Here is a 12,920-nt window from a genome sequence, read left to right as displayed (position 1 = left end):
ACAAAGTTAAGTGTCGGTCAAAAATTTGAAAAATTTTGCACTCCTTATGAAATGTTGATAGACTAACAACCCAAAATCAAGAGATGGAGAAGTAAATGTGTTAGGGAGTTGATACATTATAGTGATACGATACATTAATTGTTTCTCTATCTTTGATCCACATTGCGTCTGCATGTACACTCACTACAAGAAAACACGCGTTTAACGATCAAATTTAACGACCGAAAAATTCGATCGTTAATTTTGCGGCCTTAACGACTGATTAACGACCGTTTCACGACTGATTTTTTTTAACGATTGAAAATTCGGTCGGTAATTATTTTTTTTAATATTTTAATTTTTTTATCGACCAAATTTTCGGCAGTTAAAATTATTTTAAATTATTTTATTATTTTTTATATTTTAACGACCGAAAATTCGGTCATTAATATTGTTTTAATTTTTAAAGTTTTTTTTAAATTAATTTTTTTTAACGACTGAATTATTCGGGAGTTAATATTATTTTTTTATTTATTTATAATTATTTTAAAGATCGAATTTTTCGGTCGTTAAAATTATTTTAATTTTTTTTTAATTTTAAATTTTTTTATTTATTTTATTTATTAACGACCTAATAATCGGTCGTTAATATTATTTTTTCAATTTTTTCAATTTTAAAATTTCGTTTTTATTTTAAATTTATTTATTTTTATTTTTTGATTATATATATATATATATACATATTAAATTATTTTTAATTAATTTTCTATTTAATAATATATAATATTTTAAAAGGTGGTGTAAAAGACTAAAAGGGTAGTTTAATGTATTGTGATTACTTTTACTAATCTTTAACTAGCTATTTGACATTATTTTAATGCCTTGACTCAAGTTTTTTTTTTTGATAAGCTATTTTTTGAGAAATAAACTGAAAATTCAGAAAATAAATAAATAAACTGAAAATTCAAAAATAAATAAAAAGAAAATTCAAAAATAAATAAATAAATTGAAAATTCAGAAAATAAATAAATAAGTAAATAAATAAACTGGAAATATTTTCTTCAGAAAATAAATAAACGGAAAATTCGAAAATAAATAAATAAATTGGAAACAAATAAACTGAAAATTCGAAAATAACTAAATAAATAAACTGGAAAACAAATAAACTGAAAATTCAAAAAATAAATAAATAAATAAATACAATGGAAAATAATAAACGGGAATTAAATTTTTCAGAAATTAAGTAAACTGAAAATTTGAAAGTAAATAAATAAATAAACTGAAAATCCAGAAAATAAATTAATAAATAAACTGGAAATAAATAAACTAAAAATTCAAAAATAAATAAATAAATAAACCGAAAATTCAGAAAATAAATAAATAAATAAACTGGAAATAAAATTTTCAGAAAATAAATAAACTGAAAATTCGAAAATAAATAAACTAAAAATTCAAAAATAAATAAATAAATAAATAAAGTGAAAATTCAGAAAATAAATAAATAAATAAACTGAAAAATAAATAAACAGGAAATAATTTTTTTAGAAAATAAATAAACTTAAAATTCGAAAATAAATAAATAAGTAAACTGAAAATTCAGAAAATAAATAAATAAATACACTGGAAATATATTTTTCAGAAATTAAATAAACTGAAATTTTGAAAATAAATAAATATTTAAAATGAAAATTCAGAAAATAAATAAATAAACTGGAAAATAAATAAACTGGCAATAAATTTTTTAGAAAATAAATAAACTGAAAATTCGAAAATAAATAAATAAATAAACTGAAAATTCAGAAAATAAATAAATAAACTTGAAAATAAATAAATTGAAAATTCGAAAATAAATAAATAAATAAACTAAAAAATAAATAAACTGGAAATAATTTTTTCAGAAAATAAATAAACTGAAAATTCGAAATATCATACTCCGTTTAATTAACATCAAAATTGGATTAATTAGACAAGTAATGGTAGAGTGCGGTGGGTCCAATTGGTAAAGTGTAGTAATTTAAAAAATAAGAGAGGGTATATATTTCTAAAAAGCAGAGTGGGAAGTTAATTGGTGGACAAAATTTTAGAGGCAAATGAGAAGTTGATTGGTGGACGGAGGGAGTACTATATATATATCAATAATACGAGTGTTCTATATTGGTGACCACTCGAAAGAAATTTCAAAGTTAAGCGTGCTTGACTTAGAGCACAACTAAGATGGGTGACCCACTGAGAAGTTCGTTAAATGGTATGCAATTAAGATCAAAATACATTAGAAATAAACTAAAATACTCGTGGGATACAGAGATTAAATATATATATATATATACATACACACATATATATTTTTTTAAAATATATATTTTTTATTTATTTTTAACGACCAAAAATTCGATCGTTAATAATAAAAATTCGGTCGTTATTAAAAAAAATATTTTTTTATTTTTTTTTCTCTTTTTAACGATCGAAAATTCGGTCGTTAAAAATGTTAGGTCCGGAGAGTCTCAAATAGGTGTATGGGGGGGAATACACCTATAGGTTATTTTTGAAAATGAAACTTGAAATATAAACTGACTCAACCTTTTTAGTTAAAAGAGTTTTATCAAAACAAGGTCGACGACTGATATTGAATACTCTTCAGTAAGGAGTTATCAGTTAAGTCAAAGACTTTAACTGATACACGTAAGGCTTCAGTCGAGTTTGTTAAACAGAGATATGTTATGAATCTTACTGACTATCTGAAGATAGATCAGTTAGACTAATAACACACGCAGCGAAAAACTTTTGTTTCAAAATAGCCTGTGAGATTAATCACATTGTCAGCAGTTAAGTTTCTCTTTGCAGTTAATCAGTTTTCAGTTTAAGAAAGTATGAACACAAGTAAAAAGGTAAATACTGAAAGCTGTAAATAACACAGAGATTTTTACGTGGTTCGGAAAACACTTCCTACATCCACCGTCAGTTGATCAGACCGACAACTTCACTGGGCATGTGCTTACGGGTGCACAACAAACTTGGGCGTGTGCTTACGGGTGCACAACAAACCTGGACAACTGAAGATCCTATCTTCAGTACCAACATACCTGGTTGGATTTCTCACTCTTAGCGCACACTGGGCATTAAGATCTCTTCAGAGACATAGCACTGGCCTGAACTCCTAACAACTCAAACTCTCGATTCGGTCGATTGAAAAGAGGTTCAAAAACTTGCCAACTAGATTACAAAGAATAAGTTCTCTGTAATCAGTTATACCTAGGCTTTGGATATACAATATTTGCCTAAGTTATAAGAGAATGTATGTAATCAGCAGTGACTGATTTTTGGCTTTGTGATTCCCTTCTCTGATTCAAACTTTGGAAGGGCTTTGAATGCTGAGTAACGAATTCAGCAGCGTTTCAGCTTATGCAGTTGAATCGGTGAAGATTGAAGTGATTCTCGAGCTCTATTTAGAGGAGACGTCTTGAATAGATCCGTTGCCTGAAATGGTTTTCAAGAATTCTTCCGTTAGAGAGTATTTTGAACTTGGGCTCAGGCTTCAATCTTCGAGGTTCCTTTGTTTGGTGAGAACGGCTACTTTGAGGAGCAGGAGATAGGACATCTCTGAAAAGGTAATCACAGAAAGGAATGGCCTCTGCAGAGAAAGGACGATCCTGAGATCTCTGCATTTAATGCGGTTGTACTTCTCGAGTGTGTGGCTTCCTTTAAACTTTAGTGGTTCAGTCCGAGGAAGAATGTTTAACTGATACTTGACTTTAGTATCAGTCCGTTGAATCCACGTGGCTCGCATTAAATAATCAGTCGTAACTGATTCTTGGACTGGTTAGTCAAATATTAGTATTTGACTTTGCCTTAATCGTTATATCAGTCGGCAACTTCAGTCTTCAGTCTTCAGTCCTCCAGCTTCAGTCTTCAGAACAACAACTAAACTAGAAAAAGAACTCTAACACTTGAGTTCGAACAATTCTAGTCTATTACAAGTGAGACCTATTGATTTTGGTATCATCAAAACTAGGATAATGATATTTCATTAAGTTCCCAACAAAAAATAAAAAATTGATCGTTAAAACCTACCGACCCCACCCCACCCATCCTTTTTTCCCTTCTTTCTTCCCCACCTACCAACTTTATTTCCTTCTTTCTTTCCCACCCAACCGCTTCCCATCCTCTGCAAATTTCCATTTATCCATTGCTCTTCAATTTTATTTTATTTTTATTTCAAGCGCGTGGTATCCACGCAGAAGAATTTTTCAGCCTTCGCCCCGGGTCTCCCACTCGTCCCAGCCTTGCATCTGGCCGAATCTCCAACGCGGCGCCCACTCCAGCGACGCGGTTCGACGCGGGCTTCGCCACCCGCATTGGAGATGCTCTAAGTATCTTTCTGAATTGATGATACTTGATTTAATTTATCATTTTTTCATCATTTGGTGACAAAAAAAAGAAGGTTAAATATCATATTAAACTCCAAAAAATTAAAAATATCATTAAAAAAAGTTTCTTAACTATAAAATCAAAATCCGAGATTGAATTCATTATCATTGTATTATTAATAGGATTATATATTTAAGGACTCCCTTCATTCAAGGTCCTATGTGGCGCATCCTGTATTCTCTTTTTTAACTTATCTTAAATCCTCATTTAATCATTTTACTTTTATATACTCTCTAATCCCACATCGATTTTATTGTAGTCTATGACTACTACAGAACATGTATAAAAGAATAAGATATAATGTGCATTTCCCCACCCCTCAATTATTATGCACCTCTAATTAAATTTGGTTAATTAATTAGTTGGCCAAATAAATAGTTTTATTTTTATTGAAAATTTTATTTTAACTAATTATTAAGATGTCAATACGAATTAGCTAAGTAAATGATTTTATTTTAATTGAAAAATATTTAATTTAACAAAATTGTCAAAGTCAGCGAAACTTGAAGAAATGTATAATTGTATTTCTACATATGTTAAATATTTGAGCAAATAAAAAGAAAATATCTTCCAGATTTTTATAATTTTAAAATATAAATTTTTAAATTTATGTAAGATAAAACCATTGTACTTATCTTTGAAAATATTATCATGGATGATATTACGATTTTCTGTATTCTCTATTTTTATTTAGCTTCAATTTCCATTTTAATTATTTATTCATATATTCTCCAATCCCACAACGAATTTATAATAGTCTATAACTACTAGAGAACATATATAAAAGTATTAGATATAATGTTCCTATTCTTCAATTATTTTGCACCTCCAATTAAATTTGGTCTAGTTGGCCAAATAAATAGTTTTATTTTTTTTGAAAAAATTATTTTGACTAATTATTAAGATATCAATACTAATTATCTAATTAAATGATTTAATTTTAATTATAAAATGGGAAAAGATTTTTGGACACCAGGTGTCTTAGACACCTTCATAAAAAATCAGTTTTTTCTTGGTGTTTAATTTGACCGATTTTTTGCTATTTATTTTTAAAAATATATTCAACCGATTTTGTTATTACTCCCTCCGTCCCACAAATCATGACACAGTTTCTTTTTTGGTCTGTCCCACGAAGCATGACACGTTTCTAAAAATGACAAAATTTACCCTTTATTCACATTTTCACTTTTTCACCTACCACACTTACACACAAAATACCAATTTCTTAATTCTCATGCCGAAAAGAACTGTGTCATGCTTCATGGGACGGAGGAAATATTTTTTATCTTTATTTTTTTTCCAAGTTCACTGATTTTTTATATAAAAATATATAAAATTTGAAAATATATACTAACAAAATCGGTTGAATATATTTTTGAAAATGATATTTTAGACAAATCACTAAATAACAAAAAATCAGTCAAATTAAACATCAAGCAAAAACTGATTTTTTATGAAGGTGTCTAAGACACCTGATGTCCAAAAATCACTCCCCTTATAAAATATAATTTCACAAAATTATCAAGTTGGTGTACCTTGAAGAAATACATAATTGCATTATCCATATGCTAAATATTTGATCAAATAAATAGAAGAAAAATATATGCCAAATTTTTAGAATTTTGGAATATAAATTTTTAAACTTATACTCTCTCTGTCCTTATAAAGAGTATCTATTTCTAAATGACACGAATTTTAATAAAGTAATTTTGATGAGGAGTAAAATATGCGTAAGGTAAACCTGGTAGCACCGGAATCATCAGCCCTGTAAAACGAGAGAGAGGAAAAGAACTTGAATACTGTTTCTAGGGGAAAGCATGAAAGGCAGAAGCTTCAGGGCCATTTCAAGAGGATTCTACCACTAAAAGTGTCAGGGCTGACATAATCAGAGAGGAGGGAAGCGGGTCAAAGGGTCAGATCTGGAATAAAACGGCGAAGAAGTAACCTGTGGAACCGAGCAGGGCTGACATATCTACGGAGAAAGCTTCAGAGCTGGCGGACCTGGGCTACGCTGAGAAAGACTGAAGGCATACCGGTCATTGACAACTTCGAAGATTCTTCCTAACTACCGGGCTCACTATCGGACGTGGAATTACCAATTTATCCCTATTGTAAACGTTTATAAATAGGAGATATGCATGCCGTTGTAAACACACGCTATTTGATAATATTACTTCTCTCTCGCATTCACAACTCTATTGTTTTCTCGATTCATCGCACACTATAGGTGAATTACTTTCTCCGTGAATAATGGGGTGTGATTACCGAACTCATCAACTGGCGTCATCTGTGGGAACGCGGATCGAGTTTAAGACGTGAAGAAATCTGTGCATGAACTATGCTCGTCTGAATTTCTTGGAAAAAGTTGTATATCTTTGTCGGGAATTCGGGTCTAAGGAGCGTATACGATTGTTTGTGGGTGTTTTCTTGTGTTTTGATCGGTTTCGTGGTTGGGTGTTTGTATGGGTTCTTCCAATTTTACGTGCATCTTAGTTAATTTTAGATTTCACGTGTTCTTCGTGTTCACATGTTTTTCCTTGCGCTGATTTTCGTTTAAATTCGTGCTTCATGTGGTATCGAGAATTTCTCGTTTACAGATCTATGGAATATTCGGAATTTGGCTTTCTGTCGCTTTATTTGCGGCGGGGATCCGTTTGATCTATCGATTTTCTTGGGAATTTCTTGCGTGACTTCCGTATCGAGTGGGAATCGGTCTTCTTATGGGAGTTCTTCATGAGAATCATGAGCTACTATCTCTGCAAATAAGAACACTCATTATCCGAATAATTTACTTTGTATTATTTTTGGGATTTTTAACTTTGCCTCTACAGGTCATGGAGGACACGAACATCATCAAGAATCTGATGGGGGATTTCACGGGATAGGGCAGGGCTCATGCTCCTACTACAGCTGCTACCGTAACTAACGAGGGAATCCGTGTGGAGGACTTCACAGCTACTGGCCCCCTTAGGATTTTTGTAAATATTGTGTGTGAATATTGAGGGTTTTTGTATATGTCATAAAATGGAAAGAGCACACTTATTGTTGACGATTGAAAAATGGCAAAAAGATCACATTTATCGTGGACGGAAGAAGTACAATCTAAACGAGTTTCAGATTGTATAATTTTTTAATTTAAACTTTAAATTTAATTTTTGCTCTTTTGTTATGTTTACTACTCCCTCCGTCCACTAATTCATGACCTAGGGGAGGAAACACGGGTTTTAAGAAAAAGTATATTATTTATTAGTTGAGTGGAGAAAGGGACCCACAAAATGTATTATTTATTAGTTGAGTGGAGAAAAAGTGTATTGTTTATTGTGATCCACCAATTAAAAATGTATAAATAATTTGTAAAAATGGATAAGACATGAATTGATGGACGAACCAAAAAAGAAAGTAGGTTATGAATTCGTGGATGGAGTGAATATTTATTACTAATGTTTACTTTGTAGACGAGATGAATACATAATTATAGTAAGAATTCATATTTGATTATTGATATTTTATAAATTTATGTTAGGAACGAGAATGAATTAACATTATTTTTTTTCGTTCGGGTTTGTGTCCTCGGCACATTTTGACAATAGCTCTCCATTTATTAGGCAATCAATATTTGGAAAATGGGAAGTATATAAACGTAAAAAAAAAAAAAAAAAAAAATAAATAAATAAATAAAAACTCAAGATTTTCATCCAAAAATAAAAATAAAAACCCCTACAATTACTAAATATGTTGCGCCAAATGATTCTACGTACTACTTTTTAAAATTAATTTTCACCGATTATCGACGAATTACACATTAAGGGCATGACTGGTATGCAGGAATGGAATGGGAATGGAATGGTGATTCCTGTGCCCATTTCCAATCCTATGACTGATACGATTCTTGTAATGAGAATCGTCATTTTCGATGGAATGCATATTCTCATGCATATGAGATTAGCCATTCATCTCCTCCCCATGGTATTATGTACATATCAGACGATATTATTAGACAATAAATTATTTGAGGTGATAATTTTGGTGATTGAGAAGTTAATGTGACATATCAGATGATAAATTATTCGAGGTGACAATCTTGATGATGAGAAGCTAATGTAACAAATTATTAGACGATTATTCTTATATGAGGCGCATATCATGTTCATAACTAAAATTATGCATCAATTATTAAATTGAGGTTTATTATAAAAATAAATAAATAAATAAATAAAATTACGTATCAATATATATTGCGTACAACATTCAATCCAGAAGTTTTTAAGCATAGAGATATTTTGGGGTTATCAACGAGATGATTCTTCATGTAACACTTATTTGCAATGATTTGGTGAAATTTATCACTTTAAAATAAATTATTCGATTATTTTTTAAATTTATATTTATAAAATACAACGTAAAGTGCCAGGTCTGGAACCATCTCCCTAGCCTATATCCTGAATTATAGGAAATATTTTTATAAACCTCCAACTATTATGTTTATATAAAAAATATCATACATAAAATGATGTCGTTTTTTGGCATATCATTAAAAAAAATTTAAATTCACGCTCGACAAACTGACTTTCAACACGATTTGAATCAACTAACGTGACACAAAACAAAACGACGTCATTTAAAACAATAAAATATAAATTTTGTTTTGTGCCATATCATTTAAAACAATAAAATATAAATTATTCGGTGAGCTACATCACAATTTTTGGGATAAAAAAATAAACGCAAGATATTTTTGATACATATAATTTGAGATTTAATATGATATTTACCCAAAACAAAAACACTAAAAGGGAGAAAAAAGGATCAATGGACAAATTTAGCACAATCGTTCGATGGCCCCAATAAGGTTGGACCAGGCTTGTTAAATTCCAACCAGGTTAATTTTCAGCCCGACCCAGTAGTTCTCAAAAGCCTGATGGATTGAGCAGGGTCGACCCGACCCGCCCATGTTGCCACCTCTAGAAAATAGACTAGGAAGATATTAGCAATATGAGTACCTTGTAGGATTATTTTTATGAAGCTGAAACATTGAGATAAAATTGTACTCTCTCCGTCCCATAAAGCATGACGCAGTTCTTTTCGGCACATGAATTAAGAAATTAGTATTTTGTGTGTTAAATGTGGCAGGTGAAAAAGTGAAAATGTGAACAAAAGGTAATTTTTTTGTCATTTTTAGAAACGTGTCATGCTTCGTGGGACATATCAAAAGGAAAACTATGTCATGCTTCATGGGACGGAGGAGTATTTCGCCAAAACATAAGTCATTCAAGATAAAGAGGTAAAAATATACGTCGAAAGAAACAAAACTTTGGGGCGATTCCATTAAATAAATGCCTTGCCAACAGAGCCCAATCAATTTTGCTACATCTGACACTCATGTAAATTCAAATATTGGTTGAGTTCGAGAAATCCCCTGAAGCCAAAAGTGAAATTTTTACAAAGAAACAATTTAAGACACATCTCTTTTCCAGCATGTACAACTCAGTTGATAAGACAATTCTCATCCCATCAATAGGTTTGACATTAGAGTCACCACGGAGGATAATCAGAAAACCATTATTGATCCACTTTTGAGGGGGAAAAATAACAACATACGAGCAAAAGAAGCAACTCCAAAATTTACCTGTGCTTCATTTAAACAATGTGATTTCAATTATGATATATACCCTCAGTGCAAAGCTTATCAGCATTTAAATGGCCTCATGTTTGATAAAAGACGAAGTATATTCAACATTTATGTCCCCACTGACTGGTGACAATGTTTCGCCTCAATAAGACGGGGCGGGGAGAACTAACAAGGATCTCAACACCAAAGTTGATAAGAAAATGAACAGTTAGTGCCTAACTAAGTAACTTTGACTGCAACTTACATGAATGGAACTTTATCAGAGCCTAATGTTACATTCTGTGCGGATTCTAATTCTAGAAAGGGTTGTTAGCCTGCAATTTCTCTGCCCTAGTATTTCTACAGATCAGTGATATTACAGTTTCCTACACGTTACCAGCAATGAAGGATTGCAGGAGCCACTTATATATTATACCTTCTTCCTTAATGGGAGATTCTAACCACGGTAAGTTACACAGTCACTGCACCGCCTAAACTCACAATCAACTCTGATCATGGCATCACTCTTACCCACTCATAACGGCCAGGGAGGGGCACATCATTAACAATGTCGAAATTATACCTGCACAGTTGGAAAAAAATGGATGATATCACTTGCTGCCAAATAATTTATAGTCACATTCTTAAATCAAGCCATAAACAATTCCAACTCAAACAAAGAGCAGCTCAGTTTACGTAGACAGAAAAAAGAAAGCGCTTACTTCTCCATGAAGAGACGCTCCTGCGGCTGCTCTGCATGGGAAAAAAATTCCTCCATCTCACGGGCTGTCGGGATATTTCTATGTGCATTTTGGGCCCTTCGATTGGAAACATCAGGACTTATCCGCTTTGTTGAAGACCCGGGTGCTGTGATACTGTCAGCAGCTCTGATCATACTACAAGGGGTGCTTTCTCTTGTGCCCCTGCAGCAAAATATAAATATAGCACATTTCATTAACAAGTGGTTTTCTTAAGATATAAAAGACTCAACAGAGAAATAATTTTAACAGAAAGTGAAGCCGAACCCTCACAGTACACAGACAGAAGAGCCCTAGAACATACTAATTAACAAATACAGTTTGGAGTTATGAAAAGTCCTTGCAGAAAATGCATCCAGTTAACTTTTGGATCAAAACATTAGACATATACAAACGGCAGTCCGTGCGTGGAGTGTAGTAAATTTCATCAAAATCAGACATAAAAATCCATCTCTATAGTTTCAGAATTTGTAGAAGCCTGATGGTGTACTGAATCATGTTATCACCATAATAGTAAATAATCAATGAAAAGCGTAATCAACTAATTTGTAACGGGGTTTTGAGCGTGTTCAACTTGCAGAGATTCCAAATGGATTGTCCTGTGCTGCAGAATAAGAAATCCTACGTCCAGATACTGAAACCAAATGAATGGTAATGGCAGTGCCCTACAGACATTTACTTTTCATGATTGATAATATACATAATTGAGGTTAGCTCAAATTATGGAGGTTATCAAGGGCCTTGGGATATTCCAAAATTCTAAATTATTCTAATCCATGTAAGTAAACAATGGATTAACCTATACTATTTTTATCTATCTAGACGAATCCTCTATAGTAAATGTCCCTAAACAAATTATTATTAAAGCCAAACAGCATCAGACACCATGAAGTTCTCTATCGATTATACTTAAAAAGAACATAGAAAAGTAATTCAGTTAACCAAAAGAGGGCAAACATGGAATACACCAACCACCAGTTAATCCCCTACACCAAATACAGACTGCCGTTAAATTGGAGGCTGCATAAAAAAAATGAATCGTAGATGAGAACTCTAATTTCTGAAAATGATGACGACCAAAGCCCTCTAAGAGAAATTGTGCATATAAAAAGACAAAAATCCGTTCTCAGAGGAAAACATTTTAGAAAATTAAATAAATGTACAGCACAGAGGCCAGCATCGTTCAAGTAATTCTCCTTTTTCTTTTTAAAAAAATCTGTAGTAGAATTGAACTAAAAAGTAAGTATGTGAAATTAAATGAGAAAAAATCAGTTATAAAATTTGATGTCAGAGACTAAGGATGCAGAGGTATACCTTTCTCTAGGTTCCGTATCCAAATTATTTTCACCGAAAGATGCCTCAATCTCCAAATCCCCAATTTGAGAACCCCCATTTAACCACTCGGCGCATCCGCCCACTTCCTTGGCAGGCTCAATTGGAGAACCCTGATTTGTGCCTCCGATTTGGGGGTTTTCTGTATCTGTACAAACGAAGCCCTGTTTAGGAATTTTGGGGGAATTCTGGAGGTACTTCTTGAGGAGCGGTGGCTTCTGGAGCCGCCGGGAGCGAAGCTCGAGATAATCGGCGGCGACGGTGGCGGAGGATTTAAGGCGCTGCAGGGCTAGGGTTCTGGCGCGGGTACGGACGCCAAGGGGTGAGTGAGAGACGTCGATATCTCTCGTCGTCTTGGGCTTCCGCATGTATTTCCCCATAATACTGTTACAAAGTATTTTGGTACGAAGCGACGGATGATTTCATGTGTCTGTGTGTGACAGAGAGAGAGAGAGAGAGCGCCAGAGGGGGGACGAAAGATTTACAGAAAATGAAGGGTGGGGTCTTTTGTAAAGTTAGGGTTGAAGGCCCACTTTGTATATTCTACATTTCTACTCATTTTCACCCATTTCACTTTTCCATCTTTTTCACTTATACATTTATCATAGAGTTTCAAAAAGCTATTTTTCCTAGGGAAAAGTTATTATTTAATTTTTGCAAAAATTTACATGCGGCCGGATTCGCCCGTCCCATTAACAGACCCGGCCCGATCCGAATTCAAAAATATAAATAGGATTTTCCTCATTTTTTTTTTCATTTGGCTACCGTAATAAAACGCGTCTCTCTCTCTCTCTCTCTTCCACTACCTACAGTTCTCT

General features: G+C 32.4%; 1 protein-coding gene across 1 annotated transcript; it reads right to left on the bottom strand.

The window, feature by feature from the left end:
* Positions 1-10,112: 10,112 nt before the first annotated feature.
* Positions 10,113-12,628, bottom strand: LOC131013940 (cyclin-dependent kinase inhibitor 3-like). Its single transcript, XM_057941874.1, has 3 exons — positions 12,085-12,628; positions 10,735-10,935; positions 10,113-10,595 (listed from the first exon to the last, which is right to left on the bottom strand). Exons 1-3 carry the CDS (start codon positions 12,480-12,482, stop codon positions 10,526-10,528), a joined length of 669 nt encoding a protein of 222 aa, XP_057797857.1. The 5' UTR covers positions 12,483-12,628; the 3' UTR covers positions 10,113-10,525.
* Between the last annotated feature and the right edge of the window lie 292 nt (positions 12,629-12,920).

The sequence above is a fragment of the Salvia miltiorrhiza genome, chromosome 3 (assembly GCF_028751815.1).
Source record: "Salvia miltiorrhiza cultivar Shanhuang (shh) chromosome 3, IMPLAD_Smil_shh, whole genome shotgun sequence".
Classification (NCBI taxonomy): Eukaryota; Viridiplantae; Streptophyta; class Magnoliopsida; order Lamiales; family Lamiaceae; genus Salvia; species Salvia miltiorrhiza.
Note: the sequence above shows the minus strand (reverse complement) of the source record. Positions and strands in the feature narration are given on the sequence as shown.

Bases quoted from the DNA above. Each gene is read 5' to 3' on its own strand.
- LOC131013940 (XM_057941874.1), bottom strand. From the start codon at position 12,482: ATGGGGAAATACATGCGGAAGCCCAAGACGACGAGAGATATCGACGTC. The intron at 10,936-12,084 runs GTATACCTCTGC...ATTTTGCTGCAG, and splicing joins GATACGGAACCTAGAGAAAG to GGGCACAAGAGAAAGCACCC. The intron at 10,596-10,734 runs GTAAGCGCTTTC...CCAACTGTGCAG, and splicing joins GAGCGTCTCTTCATGGAGAA to GTATAATTTCGACATTGTTA.